This window comes from Salmo trutta, chromosome 23 (genome assembly GCF_901001165.1).
Source record: "Salmo trutta chromosome 23, fSalTru1.1, whole genome shotgun sequence".
NCBI classification, from domain to species: Eukaryota; Metazoa; Chordata; class Actinopteri; order Salmoniformes; family Salmonidae; genus Salmo; species Salmo trutta.
In genome coordinates this window covers 45301499-45319863 of record NC_042979.1, presented here as the reverse complement: position 1 = coordinate 45319863, position 18365 = coordinate 45301499, and the positions used below count along the sequence as shown (strand labels likewise).

Sequence of the window (18365 nt, the reverse complement as noted above, 5' to 3'; positions counted from 1 at the left end):
GATATCATCAGGATAGAAATGATTCACCATGGGCTGAAAGTGATCACTCAGAATGGCTGTGTATTTATTGGCATTTACCTTGGCCTCTAAGGGGTTGAGTGAAGCTAAACCATTCCAGGAAAATGCACTCCACACCACAGCTGCCAGAAAACCTAATTTACTCAAGTGTTTCCATTATTTTGGCAGTTACCTGTATTTATTACCAACAAAAGTATTCCTGTAAGCATTAGGCCCCAGCAAACATCTCAAACACATTTTTCCTGTTCATTTAAAAGTGTGCAGAAATATGAGGATTTAAAGGTTTCTATTTGGACTACTTGAGGAGTACTCATACCTGGCACAATGAGGGGACAGCTTCAAGAGCACATTTCTCAATACTACAAGTCACAGTAGGATGACAGCTATCCAGTTCCTCCATCTTTGAGCAGTATATCGCTATTTGATCCAGAGAGGAGATCTGAAAATGTGTTTTTAACAAATCAAAAACATCTCCACTGGACTCGTATAATAAAGAGAGTTAATCAAATGCTCTTTGTAGTAGATCCACACCTGTTTAAGTTTGCCCTCTAAATCCGTACAGAAAGTTTGTCTCCATTTCTTGGTGAAATCCACATTTACAAAACTATGAGAGATGATGCTATTCCACATCTGTGAATCATAACCAATAAGGAGAACAAGTGGTTAACAAATGCACGTACAATAATACTTTTTACTTTTTAAATTTAAAAAACTGCTATGAGACAACATACGGCATTAATGAATCTGGCATGAACGTAATACATGAACTTTTTATTTTAATGATATATTTATTTAGCATGTACGATACATTATGAAACGTGTGATGTATGACCCCTTTCTAACATCTTATAAGAGAAATCCTGACTAAATACCAGCTGTTTTAAGTCAGTTGAAATGTTACCACAAAGACAGACGTAATTCTTATTATAATAAAATATAAAAGGCTCATACATGCATACAATGTTTTGTCATACCTGTGGTATATGGTCTGATATACCACGGCTGACAACCAATCAGCATTCAGGGCTCGAACCACCCAGTTAATAATATATTTTTAAAATTATATTATTACATGCCATGTAAACATAACACGGACACACCTGTATGCAAGTAAAATGTTACTGCATTAACAATGTAGCTTCTTATTAAAAAAATGCGTGGCCCATAATCTGTGCAATAAAAAGGTTTAGTAATTCTCTCACCTTGATCTCTGATGTATCGCGCAACTTGTCTTTGAAGGTCGTACTGATCCAGGATCTGACTATGTCGATCGACTCAGACAGCAGCCTCAGATTCTTCGAACAGATATGGTCTTCTCCCAGGTCACATGTCTTTAAAAAAAAAAGTGATTTTCAAAATTTACAGTTAAAAAAGAAGAAAAAAAGTTAGAAATTTAACCGTTTTAATCTTAAGTCACACATATCTCTGGAAATGATTGCATGACTAGTGCAATGGTCTGAGGGATCACTGATATCAGGATAGGATTTTACTCTTAGGAAATACAGAAACACAAGGATTAGTTCAAAACAAGTAAATCATATCCATCTGTTTATAAAAGTGATAAGAAAATGTGATTAAGATTTTGAGATTTGATTGATTGGATGGTATCCTTGTATACAAGCCACCAATAAATTTGACAACCAGGTTTCATGAACAACCCCCCGTGCTTCTAGTACATGTCAAACAAAATCTATAGTCTATAAAAAGTCTCGTAATTATTGTTTGGCAGTAGGAAATCTAATGGCTGTGTCCAAAATGTGTCATGCCTACTACTTGCCTACGACTACATTACACACTTTCTGTTCAGTAAAAACAAATGCAGTAAGCAACACATATCATCAACACACTGGCATCCTGAGAATTCCTCATCTAACGCAGAACTGTGTTGATTCCCACCATTCATACATTTTGGGTTCAGCGTGTCCCCTTTATCTGTTGTCAAACACGTGAATCTGGAAAGACTATCGTCTTTTTAGTGTGCAGTGAATTCTACTAGACGAAAAGCCGAAATGAATATGACATTCTGGCATTTAAAGCATACAAAACTTTCTGCTTTTCGCATACCTAAAATGCATACCTTAGAACGCTAGTATGAGTATTCGGACATAGTCTACATCCCATTAAGTCTAATACTAGGAACACACTATGTGATTTTAATAAGACACCGGTGCCAATGGTTTTGGTTTAAAAGACACTGGTTCCATTACCTCAGAGTCAAGACTGCTGAGGATATATGCTAGTATTTATTTAAGCAATAAGCTCCCGAGAGGGTGTGGTATATGGCCAATGTACCATGGCTAAGGGCTGTTCTTAGGCACGACGCAGCGCGGAGTGCCTGGACACAGCCCTTAGCCGTGGTATATTGGCGATAAAAACTGGTTACCAATGTAAATTAGAGCAGTAGAAATGTTTTGTCATACCCGTGGTATATGGTCTGATATACCACGACTGTCAGCCAATCAGCATTCAGGACTGGAACCAGCCAGTTTATAATATATTGTTTTATGATATTATTACATGCGATGTAACACAGCGATGTAACATAACATGGACACTGCCTGACATTAGGTCTCCAACAAGTGAATTGTTCAAAATCATTCTAATACCGGACAGTATATTGCCAGCATTGCTTTATATATTGTTGTTGTGAAAGAGAACGGTCAGGTCATCAGATTGTTTTTTGTCCGAGAGAATGTGTTCTCCTTAACCTTCCTGATTAAATAATGGTAACAGTAATATCATTTCTACATACCTTGGACTGGGAAAAGTTTGATACTGAGACTAACAAGCTCACACAGTCTACAGGGATAGCTGTGCATTTTGAGGATCGGCCTCCATTGCATATCTTCTTAAGCAATTCCACTGTTGTTGCCAAGCACTCACTCCCATAATCATCACTGAAAGAACTGCAGCAACAAAAAAAAAAAGATGTGTAGTTTTCAACTGTCATTAAAAGAAACAAAACTGACAATATTGAAACAAACTCATTAGACAAGTATGTCAATCACCTGTATTTTTGCTCTTTAAGATGGTTTTGAATATGTGAAAGAGTGGCAGTGAAATTCTGTAGGGCATGAAAATAACATTTAAGTTAGAACCATTCTTCGTGCGTTTCTTTAGTACAATACAATTTCTTCAACTACAGTAGTGATTTTTAACTCACCCCGTTGTTGCTGGTTGATACACACACAGGAGCCTTCACAGTAAAAACAACAAGCATGTCCAGGAGCTCAACTTTAATGACGGAGCTGTATTCTACCAGATCGTCTACGGTCAGTAGACACATCCAGGAGCGGCTCGCTAGTCTGTCAATCGCCACTAAATGTCCATTGGCTTTAATGAGATTCAACATTGTTCTAAAAATTGAGGAGTTAAGGGTTATTAGCATCGTTTCCCCCACCCCCACAAAAAAGTAAGAGGGCTAAACTAAGCTAAGTAAAGGATTCACTTTTATCTGGTGAGATAGTCACCAGGGTTGGGGCTAATTCCATTTCAATTCAGTGAATTCACTAGGCCTAAACAGATTCTAATTCAAATTTTCCTCAATGCTTTTCTATGAGAATTCTTTTTACAGCCTAAATTCACCGAATTGAAATGGAACCGACCCCAACCCCGATAGTCACAAATATTTGCCTACGTGAAAATGGGAGAAAAATATGGTACCTGCTGTCCTTGCTGTTCAGTGAAGTGTTGGTCACGTTTTGCAGACCTGCCCAAGTATTTTGCAGACCTGCCCAAGTCTTGCAACTTGGTGTGATTGTGACAGGGATTGGTTCAAAGGGTTTTGAGGAACCTTTGAGAAGATGGAGTATGGGAATCACTAGAATCCCCTCCTCCTTCGCAATGCCTATCAGTTTCTCCAACAGCTCTGGCAATCTGTTTAGGAGAGAGGTAATGTCACCAACAGCTCTGGCAATCTGTTTAGGAGAGAGGTAATGTCACCAACAGCTCTGGCAATCTGTTTAGGAGAGAGGTAATGTCATCAACAGCTCTGGCAATCTGTTTAGGAGAGAGGTAATGTCATCAACAGCTCTGGCAATCTGTTTAGGAGAGAGGTAATGTCACCAACAGCTCTGGCAATCTGTTTAGGAGAGAGGTAATGTCACCAACAGCTCTGGCAATCTGTTTAGGAGAGAGGTAATGTCACCAACAGCTCTGGCAATCTGTTTAGGAAAGAGGTAATGTCACCAACAGCTCTGGCAATCTGTTTAGGAGAGAGGTAATGTCACCAACAGCTCTGGCAATCTGTTTAGGAGAGAGGTAATGTCACCAACAGCTCTGGCAATCTGTTTAGGAGAGAGGTAATGTCACCAACAGCTCTGGCAATCTGTTTAGGAGAGAGGTAATGTCACCAACAGCTCTGGCAATCTGTTTAGGAGAGAGGTAATGTCATCAACAGCTCTGGCAATCTGTTTAGGAGAGAGGTAATGTCACCAACAGCTCTGGCAATCTGTTTAGGAGAGAGGTAATGTCACCAACAGCTCTGGCAATCTGTTTAGGAGAGAGGTAATGTCACCAACAGCTCTGGCAATCTGTTTAGGAGAGAGGTAATGTCACCAACAGCTCTGGCAAACTGTTTAGGAGAGAGGTAATGTCATCAACAGCTCTGGCAATCTGTTTAGGAGAGAGGTAATGTCACCAACAGCTCTGGCAAACTGTTTAGGAGAGAGGTAATGTCATCAACAGCTCTGGCAATCTGTTTAGGAGAGAGGTAATGTCATCAACAGCTCTGGCAATCTGTTTAGGAGAGAGGTAATGTCACCAACAGCTCTGGCAATCTGTTTAGGAGAGAGGTAATGTCATCAACAGCTCTGGCAATCTGTTTAGGAGAGAGGTAATGTCATCAACAGCTCTGGCAATCTGTTTAGGAGAGAGGTAATGTCATCAACAGCTCTGGCAATCTGTTTAGGAGAGAGGTAATGTCATCAACAGCTCTGGCAATCTGTTTAGGAGAGAGGTAATGTCATCAACAGCTCTGGCAATCTGTTTAGGAGAGAGGTAATGTCATCAACAGCTCTGGCAATCTGTTTAGGAGAGAGGTAATTTCATCAACAGCTCTGGCAATCTGTTTAGGAGAGAGGTAATGTCATCAACAGCTCTGGCAATCTGTTTAGGAGAGAGGTAATGTCACCAACAAGTCTGGCAATCTGTTTAGGAGAGAGGTAATGTCACCAACAAGTCTGGCAATCTGTTTAGGAGAGAGGTAATGTCACCAACAAGTCTGGCAATCTGTTTAGGAGAGAGGTAATGTCACCAACAAGTCTGGCAATCTGTTTAGGAGAGAGGTAATGTCACCAGCAAGTCTGGCAATCTGTTTAGGAGAGAGGTAATGTCACCAACAAGTCTGGCAATCTGTTTAGGAGAGAGGTAATGTCACTAACAGCTCTGGCAATCTGTTTAGGAGAGAGGTAATGTCACCAACAAGTCTGGCAATCTGTTTAGGAGAGAGGTAATGTCACCAACAAGTCTGGCAATCTGTTTAGGAGAGAGGTAATGTCACCAACAAGTCTGGCAATCTGTTTAGGAGAGAGGTAATGTCACTAACAGCTCTGGCAATCTGTTTAGGAGAGAGGTAATGTCACCAACAGCTCTGGCAATCTGTTTAGGAGAGAGGTAATGTCACCAACAGCTTTGGCAATCTGTTTAGGAGAGAGGTAATGTCACCAACAGCTTTGGCAATCTGTTAAGGAGAGAGGTAATGTCACCAACAGCTCTGGCAATCTGTTTAGGAGAGAGGTAATGTCACCAACAGCTTTGGCAATCTGTTTAGGAGAGAGGTAATGTCACCAACAGCTTTGGCAATCTGTTTAGGAGAGAGGTAATGTCACCAACAGCTCTGGCAATCTGTTTAGGAGAGAGGTAATGTCATCAACAGCTCTGGCAAACTGTTTTGGAGAGAGGTAATGTCACCAGCAGCTCTGGCAATCTGTTTAGGAGAGAGGTAATGTCACCAACAGCTCTGGCAATCTGTTTAGGAGAGAGGTAATTGTCATCAACAGCTCTGGCAATCTGTTTAGGAGAGAGGTAATGTCACCAACAGCTCTGGCAATCTGTTTAGGAGAGAGGTAATGTCACCAACAGCTCTGGCAATCTGTTTAGGAGAGAGGTAATGTCACCAACAGCTCTGGCAAACTGTTTAGGAGAGAGGTAATGTCACCAGCAGCTCTGGCAATCTGTTTAGGAGAGAGGTAATGTCATCAACAGCTCTGGCAATCTGTTTAGGAGAGAGGTAATGTCACCAGCAGCTCTGGCAATCTGTTTAGGAGAGAGGTAATGTCATCAACAGCTCTGGCAATCTGTTTAGGAGAGAGGTAATGTCATCAACAGCTCTGGCAATCTGTTTAGGAGAGAGGTAATGTCACCAGCAGCTCTGGCAATCTGTTTAGGAGAGAGGTAATGTCATCAACAGCTCTGGCAATCTGTTTAGGAGAGAGGTAATGTCATCAACAGCTCTGGCAATCTGTTTAGGAGAGAGGTAATGTCACCAGCAGCTCTGGCAATCTGTTTAGGAGAGAGGTAATGTCATCAACAGCTCTGGCAAACTGTTTTGGAGAGAGGTAATGTCACCAGCAGCTCTGGCAATCTGTTTAGGAGAGAGGTAATGTCACCAACAGCTCTGGCAATCTGTTTAGGAGAGAGGTAATGTCACCAACAGCTCTGGCAATCTGTTTAGGAGAGAGGTAATGTCACCAACAGCTCTGGCAAACTGTTTAGGAGAGAGGTAATGTCACCAGCAGCTCTGGCAATCTGTTTAGGAGAGAGGTAATGTCATCAACAGCTCTGGCAATCTGTTTAGGAGAGAGGTAATGTCACCAGCAGCTCTGGCAATCTGTTTAGGAGAGAGGTAATGTCATCAACAGCTCTGGCAATCTGTTTAGGAGAGAGGTAATGTCATCAACAGCTCTGGCAATCTGTTTAGGAGAGAGGTAATGTCACCAGCAGCTCTGGCAATCTGTTTAGGAGAGAGGTAATGTCACCAACAGCTCTGGCAATCTGTTTAGGAGAGAGGTAATGTCATCAACAGCTCTGGCAATCTGTTTAGGAGAGAGGTAATGTCACCAGCAGCTCTGGCAATCTGTTTAGGAGAGAGGTAATGTCACCAACAGCTCTGGCAATCTGTTTAGGAGAGAGGTAATGTCACCAACAGCTCTGGCAAACTGTTTAGGAGAGAGGTAATGTCACCAGCAGCTCTGGCAATCTGTTTAGGAGAGAGGTAATGTCATCAACAGCTCTGGCAATCTGTTTAGGAGAGAGGTAATGTCACCAGCAGCTCTGGCAATCTGTTTAGGAGAGAGGTAATGTCATCAACAGCTCTGGCAATCTGTTTAGGAGAGAGGTAATGTCATCAACAGCTCTGGCAATCTGTTTAGGAGAGAGGTAATGTCACCAGCAGCTCTGGCAATCTGTTTAGGAGAGAGGTAATGTCACCAGCAGCTCTGGCAATCTGTTTAGGAGAGAGGTAATGTCACCAGCAGCTCTGGCAATCTGTTTAGGAGAGAGGTAATGTCACCAACAGCTCTGGCAATCTGTTTAGGAGAGAGGTAATGTCACCAACAGCTCTGGCAATCTGTTTAGGAGAGAAGTAACGTCTGTGTGATGCGTAAAGACATTTATGCCTAGACTACACGTTGAAGCCAATTACAACAATGTGGACTAGAAACACGCCAAACCTATTTAGCATGATGCTATTTAAAAATTAGCCTATCAATCCACACTGGACTAGGACGAGAATAAACTTTACCCTTCAGCCAAATTGGAGTTGATGACAAAGCAAAGACCGTCAATAATCTCCACAATTTCAGACAACGGCAAGCAGTATTAAGCAATAGGGAACAATGGGGATCGTTGATTGCTCAGTGAGTGGTCAAGCCCTCATCACACCAACAACTTATTTATTAATCAAAAACCTTTTCATGCCACCGGCAGCTATTCCGCCCATGATTCTCACTGTGAAAATAACTCAAATATTTCTGACACTGCTGGACCTGAATCGCTAACCCCAGTATCAAAGGGAAATTTAAAAAAGTAAAACACTACCGTCAAGAGTTTGGGGTCACTTAGAAATTTCAACAACAAAAAAAAATGTGTCCATTAAAACAACATCAAATTGATTAGAAATACGGTGTAGACATTGTTAATGTTGTAAATGACTATTGTAGCTGGAAACGGCAGATTTTTTATGGAATATCTACATAGGCGTACAGAGGCCCATTATCAGCAACCATCACTCCTGTGTTCCAATGGCACGTTGTGTTAGCTAATCCAAGTTTATCATTTTAAAAGGTTAATTGATCATTAGAAAGCCCTTTTGCAATGACGTTAGCACAGCTGAAAACTGTTGTTCTGATTAAAAAAAGCAATAAAACTGGCCTTCTTTAGACTAGTTGAGTATCTGGAGCATCAGCATTTGTGGGTTCGATTACAGGCTCAAAATGGCCAAGAACAAAGACCTTTCTGCTGAAACTCAGCAGTCTATTCTTGTTCTGAGAAATGAAGGCTATTCCATGCGAGAAATTGCCAAGAAACTGAAGATCTCGTACAACGCTGTGTACTACTCCCTTCACAGAACAGCGCAAACTAACCAGAATAGAAAGAGGAGTGGGAGGCCCCCGGTGCACAACTGAGCAAGAGGACAAGTACATTAGTGTGTCTAGTTTGAAAAACAAACGCCTCACAAGTACTCAACTGGCAGCTTCATTAAATAGTACCCGCAAAACCAGTCTCAATGTCAACAGTGAAGAGGCGACTCCGGGATGCTGGCCATCATTTGCGCACAGATTAATAGATCATGCTGCTATTTAGCAGTAGACTGAACTAAGCTGTGACAGACGAGCAAGACAAATGGTTTCGGTTCCTTTTAGAAACAGTGTTGAGACAATGAGCGTTCTCAACAGCACCTTATCACAACCCAACCGCAGTTTCTCACTTCCATAGTGTACATTAGGGTCACCAAACAGTGCTTCCTCACGGCTATTGGTTATCACACCACCCAAAAGGGGGGGGGGGGGGTTGTATTTTTCTAATAAAAGCTATGCATCGGTTGTGTGATTGTAAACCGTTCCAGAAATGTAATTCTTATAATAAAATAAGTTGTGCGAAGAATGTACAGTCTCTCTTCTTTTCTGGTTAGAATTTCCTCTACATTGTTTAAACAGCAATGGGTCAGGTGTCTTTTTAAAATCCTGGCCATGCATTAGCCTATCCATAAAAGGTTTTTAAAATTGGTCTACTCAAGATACATATTTTGGAGGCTTTTGCCATTATGCTTTTGCATTATTCACAATTCAGATAAGTCTAACAACACACTTAATTTCCCTTGTTCAAATATCCATCGCCATTTCCAAAGAGTGCCTCCTCCAAAATGATACAGTCCTAGAAATTCCATATCAACAGTGGATAGGTTATATCTTGCTTACTGAGAACGTGCTTCACACATACAATTAACAGAATCCTTGTATTTTTTTTCTGAAATAAGTGTGATTTGTAAAGCCTATACTCGTTCAAACCAGTTAGAACAATGTTGACTGCTGCCAAGAATGCAAACATATTTAGAAAAAACGATATGTATTTTACTGTTGCGATTATTTGTTTCAATAGCCTATGCTATTGCTATTTGTTTCAATAGCCTATGCTATTGCTATTATTTGTTTCAATAGCCTATGCTATTGCTATTATTTGTTTCAATAGCCTATGCTATTGCTATTATTTGTTTCAATAGCCTATGCTATTGCTATTATTTGTTTCAATAGCCTATGCTATTGCTATTATTGGTTCCCGTAGCCTTTGCTATTTAATAAACACTATTGTAAAAACGGCAGCCTTATCTTACCTTCTGGTTACTTTAGTAAGGCAGCTTATGCCGCGTTCACATCATGTCGGAAACTCGGGAACTTATTATTTGCATCGAGCTTCCTAGTGAGAAACTCGAGTATCATCTAAGCAAGTCGGTAATTTCAGAGTTTCCGACATGAGGCAAACATGGCAATAGTCTCCTTTTCTTTAAGAACCCAACTTAATTTAGTTTTTTTATTGGTCAAAGTTTTTTTATTGGCCTTCCCAGAAGAGTGGAGGCTGTTATCGCAGCAAAGTGGGGACCAACTGCATTTAATGCCCATGATTTTGGAATGAGATGTTTGACGAGCAGGTGTCCACATACTTTTGGTCATGTAGTGCATCTGTTTTCGAGTGGACTTGAAATATGCAGCATGCAATACGAATTGTCTTGACCGTATGAAGCTGTAAGTCCGCTGACCATTTAGCCAATTTGCCTGATCAGGAGGCTAGTGTTTCATTAGCTATCTCTCTGTCAGTGAATTCAAATGTTTTATCATGTTTTGGCATGAATATACAAGTATGACCGCATTACTTTTTTCACATTTTGTTGCATTACAGCCTTATTCTAAAATGGATTAAATAGTTTTTTCCCCTCATCAATCTACACACTGCATTGTGTCCCGCCACCCACCAACCCCTCTTTTACGCTACTGCTACTCTCTGTTCATCATATATGCATAGTCACTTTAACCATATCTACATGTACATACTACCTCAATCAGCCTGACTAACCGGTGTCTGTATGTAGCCTCGCTACTTTTATAGCCTCGCTACTGTATATAGCCTGTCTTATTTCTTTACCTATCTATTGTTCACCTAATACCTTTTTTGCACCATCGGTTAGAGCCTGTAAGTAAGCATTTCACTGTAAGGTCTACTACACCTGTTGTATTCAGCATTTCACTGTAAGGTCTACTACACCTGTTGTATTTGGCGCACATTTGATTTGGAATACCCCATAATGACAAAGGAAAAACAGGTTTTTAGAAACGTTTGGAAATATATAAAATAAAAAAATAAAACATGAAATATCACATTTACATCAGTATTCAGACCCTTTGCTATGAGACTCGAAATTGAGCTCAGGTGCATCCTGTTTCCATTGATCATCCTTGAGATGTTTCTGCAACTCAATTGGAGTCGTGTTTCTCAATGAATTGAAAGCATGTGAATGCATCCAACTGGAATTTACAACATAACTGGTAATTACCACCTTTCCCTTTGGTTATGAATGCAGCATTAAAACAACAGCCTTCTGGTCCGTTCGCCTCTATATAACCTGTAGGGAAAGGTAACTGCCACTGAGTTATTGAATTTTATGTGAAGCATCCCATCTTTTGATTTAGGCCAATAGCTGAGAAACTATAATGTTAAAACAACGCACTCACTTTTTGAGAAGTACGAAGGGTTGAGTAAAATCTGTCCAATACTGCAGGAACTCGTCTTTAGGCAGGTTGGGAAGGCAGAGAGCAAAACATAGACCAGCGATTTCTGCTTTCTCTAGTTGGATCTCATAATGTTTACACGTATACAGTACGATCACAGCAGCCTTCATTTGGTCCTGAATAGTGGGACTCTTTCTTTCTCCCTTCTTCATCAGCTGAGGAAGCACACTCTCCAGAAGGAACTGTTTCAGCAGCTTTTGAACCTTTTGAGTAAAACAGAAGACTGTTTAAGACATTTGTAAACGGCAATGCGTTTTTTTCTCATCTATTTAAATCACGATAACACAGCATATACTTTTCTATTAATAATTTGGCATAACGTCTACGCATTATCTGAATACCATTATGTTTATTTGACAATTATTTAAAAATAACTCACATCTTTATTTGTTTGTTGTTTTTTCATATTCTTGTTGGTGCCTGCATACAATGACGGTTTCCTGTAAATCTGTTCAAATTGAATCAGTCGTTTCATGAAACTGTTGAGTTGAATGTCATTCCAGCTGTGAAGGAGTTCAAAAATAGTCTGAAGCATTATCTTCCCTGCGATTTCTCTGCCTTGGATTATTCTTTTGGACACATCCTTGGATGGCGAGGCACAGATAATGTCATCATACTGATGCCAAGCCCCTGTGGTGGGGTGGGATGGGTGGGGTAGGGAAGGGATGGGTGGGGTAGGGGATGGGTGGAGGAGGGGTGGGAGAGGAGAGGGGTGTGGTGGAGTGGACACAAAAAAAGAACCAAAAAAAAGATGCCACTTTAGACAACCCATGGTTTATGTGATGTTCTTGGCAAAGCAGGAAAGAAACATTTTGACAGCACAAATATGTTGATATGTTGCTAGAAATTGTAACAAAAAATGGAATACTATGCACTTAATTCAAAACTAATTTCAACTTGGTTTACAGTCGAGTTTGACCTAAAATAGTTGATTTATATATATATTTTTTTTAAGTCTGAAGCTTATGCGTATGAGTGTGATTTTGCTCTTTACGCACAATCTCTGCTCTACTTGTTCAGCTGCCCAGAGAACAGGCTACTCTGGCGATTTTCAGTGACGAATGGAGAATGGTGCCAGCTTAATAAAGTTAGATCAAAGCGGAATCTACAGTGCATTCTGAAAGTTTAGACCCCTTGACTTTTTCCACATTTTGTTGTGTTACAACCTTATTCTAAAATTGATGAAATTATTTGTTTTTCCTCATCAATCGTCACATAATACCTCATAATGACAAAGCTAAAAAAGTTTAGAAATTTTTGCAAATGTATTACAAATAAAAAACAGAAATACCTTATTTACATAAGATTTCAGACCCTTTGCTATGAGACTTAAAACTGAGCTCAGGTGCATCCTGTTGCTAAAAACATATTTTAGCTTTGTCATTATGGGTTACTGTGTGCAGATTGATGAGGGAAAAAAAGGTAATTTAATCCATTTTAGAATAACGCTGTAACGTAACAAAATGTAGAAAAAGTCAAAGGGACCTGAATACTAACCGAATGCACTGTAGGTCTACAAGATCACATAATGATAGTTATACAAAACAGAACCAAATATAATAGCTTAGCATAGACTAGCATTACCGTACAACAAAAAACACATTTATATTGTGAAATTTTAAGATGATTGTTTAAATTGTCACACTCATGAGGCCAAAATGTAACAGTGTGCAACACTAAGCTAAATATGTGATTTGATTTAAACAAAACACAGATAGGCTACAGTTTGCTAAACATAATTCAAATCAACACCATACTTCGAAACACTGTAATATAACTCAAGATCATATTCTCATGAAACTGATGGTTAGCATGCAGATGCACAACGGGCTGTTCACCAGTAAAACTTAAAGAGGTATTATTCACGATTGACAGCGTGAAGGGAGGACGACCACAAAAATGTGTAAAGTAGAGATAAAGAAACGCATGCGCAGAACGTGATAAACATTGATAAACACACAAGGACGAAACACATTTATTTGCCATTCTAAAATGGGATGAGCATCACCCAAAAAGCTGTCATCTCATGTGTTCCAATTAAATGCAGCCACTGCAATTGAAAACAGTTGTAGAAATTCTACAAAACTCCTACCTTCGTCATCGAGTAGATTGGTCTTTACACAAAGACTTCTTCTTCTGGTGGGATGTGTAAAATCAATGTACTCATACTCATACGTTGCCTTTTTGGAACTGTAGACAAGATATTGGTATGGTATGGACACAGTTTGGTCAGTGACCAGGATTCCTTCCACTAAGAATCCATGCACTCCCAGTTCCCTGCAGAGATTGTAAGTAAACACGTAAAAACGTTTAAACTTACACACATAGTGCATTGTTTTAAGCATATTTGATTAACCTGATGTATTTTCCGATATGTGGTACCCTGATTACCCTAGAAAGGTGCAGTCCACAGGTCAGGAGTAACGACACTGAACGCCCTGTTTCCAGGATCAATGCAGACCCGAGGCAGTGAGTGTTGGAGAAATATAGTTTAAAAAATATATTGATTTAAAAATATATATATATTTTTTAGAATTTAACGTGGAGCGGATGGTTTTACAGTTACATGATGACATCACGTGCCCCGCTTGTACCTTCAAAATGATTCGGCAATCAACATTTGTTTGAAAAACACCATAATTTGTCGCTGAAAAGAAAGTTAGACAAATGGAAAAACACACCCGTCGAACCGATCAAATTTGTGTTGATCTTTAGAAGATTTCTCTTACATCTGCCGTTTCCATTACACACGTCAAAAATAATTTTTTTTTTGGGGGGGGGGGGGGCGACATTGCTTGTGTGGAATAAACCTGGGTCAATGGAAACCTGACTACTTATATTTAGTTTCTTGCCGCTCAACATCACATCCTGTCCCAGGATTGGAACGTTGGCTTTAAACGTAACAAGGGTTCTGACGTTAGGATGTGTTACATCACTCTTTATGTAGAATGACATTACTCATAGGATTACTTTGTAGGGCAACACGAATGGGACAAACTACTAAATTCCAGTTGAATATACAGTAGAGACACAAACGTGAAGCGAACCCACTTTGTCACGGTTAGCTCAACCGCATTGGATTCCCAGCTCCCCGTTTCCTCCCCTGCCCATACGAAAAGGCGATCCTCATTCGGGTCAAGATTGAAGTCCTTTGAGAGAATGGCGTGGAAATAGATTTTAAGTCCCTCTTTTGCCGACACCTGTGTTTTCCCTGTGGCTGTCCTGAAATGGAAACAAATAATAATAATAATAATCTCAAAAACAAACAAATAATAATAATCAGATGAGTATGATCTAAACCAGGGCTCTACAACCCTGTTCCTGGAGAGCTACCCTCCTGTAAGGTTTTAACTACAACCCTGTTACTGGAGAGCTACCCTCCTGTAAGGTTTTCAGTCCAACCCTGTTCCTGGAGAGCTACCCTCCTGTAAGGTTTTAACTACAACCCTGTTCCTGGAGAGCTACCCTCCTGTAAGGTTTTCAGTCCAACCCTGTTCCTGGAGAGCTACCCTCCTGTAAGGTTTTCACTACAACCCTGTTCCTAGAGAGCTACCCTCCTGTAAGGTTTTCACTACAACCCTGTTCCTGGAGAGCTACCCTCCTGTAAGGTTTTCAGTCCAACCCTGTTCCTGGAGAGCTACAGTCCTGTAAGGTTTTCAGTCCAACCCTGTTCCTAGAGAGCTACCCTCCTGTAAGGTTTTCACTACAACCCTGTTCCTAGAGAGCTACCCTCCTGTAAGGTTTTCACTACAACCCTGTTCCTGGAGAGCTACCCTCCTGTAAGGTTTTCAGTCCAAACCTGTTCCTGGAGAGCTACCCTCCTGTAAGGTTTTCACTACAACCCTGTTCCTAGAGAGCTACCCTCCTGTAAGGTTTTCACTACAACCCTGTTCCTGGAGAGCTACCCTCCTGTAAGGTTTTCAGTCCAAACCTGTTCCTGGAGAGCTACCCTCCTGTAAGGTTTTCAGTCCAACCCTGTTCCTGGAGAGCTACCCTCCTGTAAGGTTTTCACTCCAACCCTGTTCCTGGAGAGCTACCCTCCTGTAAGGTTTTCACTACAACCCTGTTCCTAGAGAGCTACCCTCCTGTAAGGTTTTAACTACAACCCTGCTCCTAGAGAGCTACCCTCCTGTAAGGTTTTCAGTCCAACCCTGTTCCTGGAGAGCTACCCTCCTGTAAGGTTTTCACTACAACCCTGTTCCTAGAGAGCTACCCTCCTGTAAGGTTTTAACTACAACCCTGTTCCTAGAGAGCTACCCTCCTGTAAGGTTTTCACCACAACCCTGTTCCTGGAGTGCTACCCTCCTGTAAGGTTTTCACTACAACCCTGTTCCTGGAGAGCTACCCTCCTGTAAGGTTTTCAGTCCAACTCTGTTCCTGGAGAGCTACCCTCCTGTAAGGTTTTCAGTCCAACCCTGTTCCTGGAGAGCGACCCTCCTCTAAGGTTTTCAGTCCAACCCTGCTCCTAGAGAGCCACCCTCCTGTAAGTTTTCAGTCCAACTCCAGTTGTAACTGGGGAACAGGTGCATCAAAGCTGGAACTGAGAGATTGAAAAACAACTTCTATCTCAAGGCCATCAGACTGTTAAATAGTCATTACTAACACAGAGAGACTGCTGCCAACACTGAGACCCAATCACTGGCCACTTGAATAAATGGATCACGAGTCACTTTAAATAATGCCACTCTAATAATGTTTACATATTTTACTTTACTCATATCACATGTTTATTTTTATTTATTTTTATTTTACCGTTATTTAACCAGGTAAGTTGACTGAGAACACATTCTCATTTACAGCAACGACCTGGGGAATAGTTTCAGGGGAGAGGAGGGGGATGAATGAGCCAATTGTAAGCTGGGGATGATTAGACAGCCGTGATGGTATGAGTGCCAGATTGGGAATTTAGCCAGGACACCGGGGTTAACACCCCTACTCTTACGATAAGTGCAATGGGATCTTTAATGACCTCAGAGAGTCAGGACACCCGTTTAACGTCCCATCCGAAAGACGGCACCCTGGGGCATTGGGATATTTTTTAGACCAGAGGAAAGAGTGCCTCCTACTGGCCCTCCAATACCACTTCCAGCAGCATCTGGTCTCCCATCCAGGGACTGACCAGGACCAACCCTGCTTAGCATCAGAAGCAAGCCAGCAGTTGGATGCAGGGTGGTATGCTGCTGGATGTATATACTGTATTTTATATTTTATACCATCTGCTGCACCTTGCCTATGCCACTCGGCCATCGCTCATCCATATATTTATATGTACATATTTTCATTCACCCCTTTAGATTTGTGTGTAGTAGGTAGTTGTTGGGAATTGTTAGATATTACTTGTTAGATATTACTACACTGTCGGAACTAGAAGCACAAGAATTTCGCTACACTCGCATTAACATCTGCTAACCACGTGTATGTGACCAATAACATTTGGATTTGATCTAACTTGGTTCAGCTTATCAACCAGCTAATTATTAGAATCAGGTGTGCTAAATTTGGGTTGGCGTGAAAAACCTACAGGATGGTAGGAGATGGTTGAAGAGCCTTGGTCTAAAACATATGCAGGTATGCAGGATTTGTATTTGGGGAAGGGTATTTAAATAACCATGAGCACTGAATGACATCTGGTTCGCAGAACGTTGGATACCTTTTCGGAGGTGGACAAGGATACTTTTCATCCATAGTTCCAGAGTCATCACTTTTCGTGTCTCCTTTCCTTAAGTCAGACTGCTCGACCTCCATGGCATCCTCCTGTAGGCCAACACTGGAGGGGATGCTGCCTGTCTGTAAAACAAGTAACACAAAACACGTGTTAACGCTTAACTGTCCCTCAAATGAAAATGACCCAAATAGACCTCTCATTATACATTTTATTGGGTCCATTAGTTTAAATTGCTCAAGCTGCAAATCCTTTTAACCCTTTACACTCATTTGGAATTGGCCAATATGGATAGGGCTAAATTGAAATGTTTCTTACGGAAGAAATACTGTATGAAGAGCATATGCGTAGCATGGTAGCAACTGAAAGGGAACAGTTGCTGTTTTATAGAAACATTTGCTGTTTTATAGCTCATCTGATGCTATTCTTCACATTTTGTCATGAGGATGAGAGAAAATATTGCAGTTTTAAAGTAACTCTCCACTGAAAATGTCACTTTTAAAAGTCAATATTCTGTTAACTCATACCCAAATAATGTTTTTTGACTCATCCTATACTCGTATGTTGCCAAATCATAAATTGGAGGAAAATCTTTTTTAAATTTTTTTTTTTAATCTTCACCTCAAACTTGGATCTCAAACAGACCAGTTCAAATCGTCCCATGCTCCGTAAACAACAGGTGCAGACTAACAGTGAAATGCTTACTATTATATTTTTAATGACCAGTATGCGCCCACACCTTTCTGTTGTTGGGGTACGCACACACCCTTCTGTTGTTGGGGTGCGCCCACACCCTTCTGTTGTTGGGGTACGCCCACACCCTTCTGTTGTTGGGGTACGCCCACAACCTTCTGTTGTTGGGGTACGCCCACAACCTTCTGTTGTTGGGGTACGCCCACAACCTTCTGTTGTTGGGGTACGCCCACACCCTTCTGTTGTTGGGGTGCGCCCACACCATTCCAACACAGAAAATATGCTTTTTAACAGACTAAATTATTTATTTTTTTGTAAGGAAAACTATTTCACTCATATTGTAATTAATTATAGGTCATATATACTGTACCAGTCAAATGTTTGGACACACCTACTCATTCAACATACAAATCATACAAATCATTAAAATCCAGACAGAAAATATTTACACAAGAAGCAACCTAATATCACACAGTCAACCTCTCATTTCATTTAGTAAGTTCACCATTCTGCCGATCTCACTATCAAAACATCGCACAGTGTTCAACACAACGGCTCTTTATCTCAATCATTTGATAATTTGTTTTTTTTTTTTTTTTTTTTTTACTATTTTCTACATTGTAAAATAATAGTGAAGACATCAAAACTATGAAATAACACATATGGAATCATGTAGTGACCAAAAAAGTGTTAATCAAATCAAAAATCTATTT

At 40.6% G+C, this 18365-nt stretch overlaps 1 protein-coding gene across 3 annotated transcripts in view; it reads right to left on the bottom strand.

Annotated features, from left to right (window-relative positions):
• The window catches only part of LOC115160143 (E3 ubiquitin-protein ligase rnf213-alpha), a 93840-nt gene that overhangs the window by 64999 nt on the left and 10476 nt on the right, over positions 1 to 18365 (bottom strand). For all 3 annotated transcript variants that reach the window (XM_029710499.1, XM_029710501.1, XM_029710500.1), the window contains 12 exons: positions 16948 to 17084; positions 14349 to 14519; positions 13390 to 13574; positions 11677 to 11927; positions 11241 to 11500; positions 3682 to 3894; positions 3182 to 3374; positions 3027 to 3082; positions 2771 to 2924; positions 1221 to 1349; positions 550 to 648; positions 335 to 457 (listed from right to left, as the gene is read on the bottom strand). In XM_029710499.1, the coding sequence (XP_029566359.1) occupies positions 335 to 457; positions 550 to 648; positions 1221 to 1349; positions 2771 to 2924; positions 3027 to 3082; positions 3182 to 3374; positions 3682 to 3894; positions 11241 to 11500; positions 11677 to 11927; positions 13390 to 13574; positions 14349 to 14519; positions 16948 to 17084 (1971 nt within the window). The remainder of the gene's footprint in view (positions 1 to 334; positions 458 to 549; positions 649 to 1220; positions 1350 to 2770; positions 2925 to 3026; positions 3083 to 3181; positions 3375 to 3681; positions 3895 to 11240; positions 11501 to 11676; positions 11928 to 13389; positions 13575 to 14348; positions 14520 to 16947; positions 17085 to 18365) is intronic.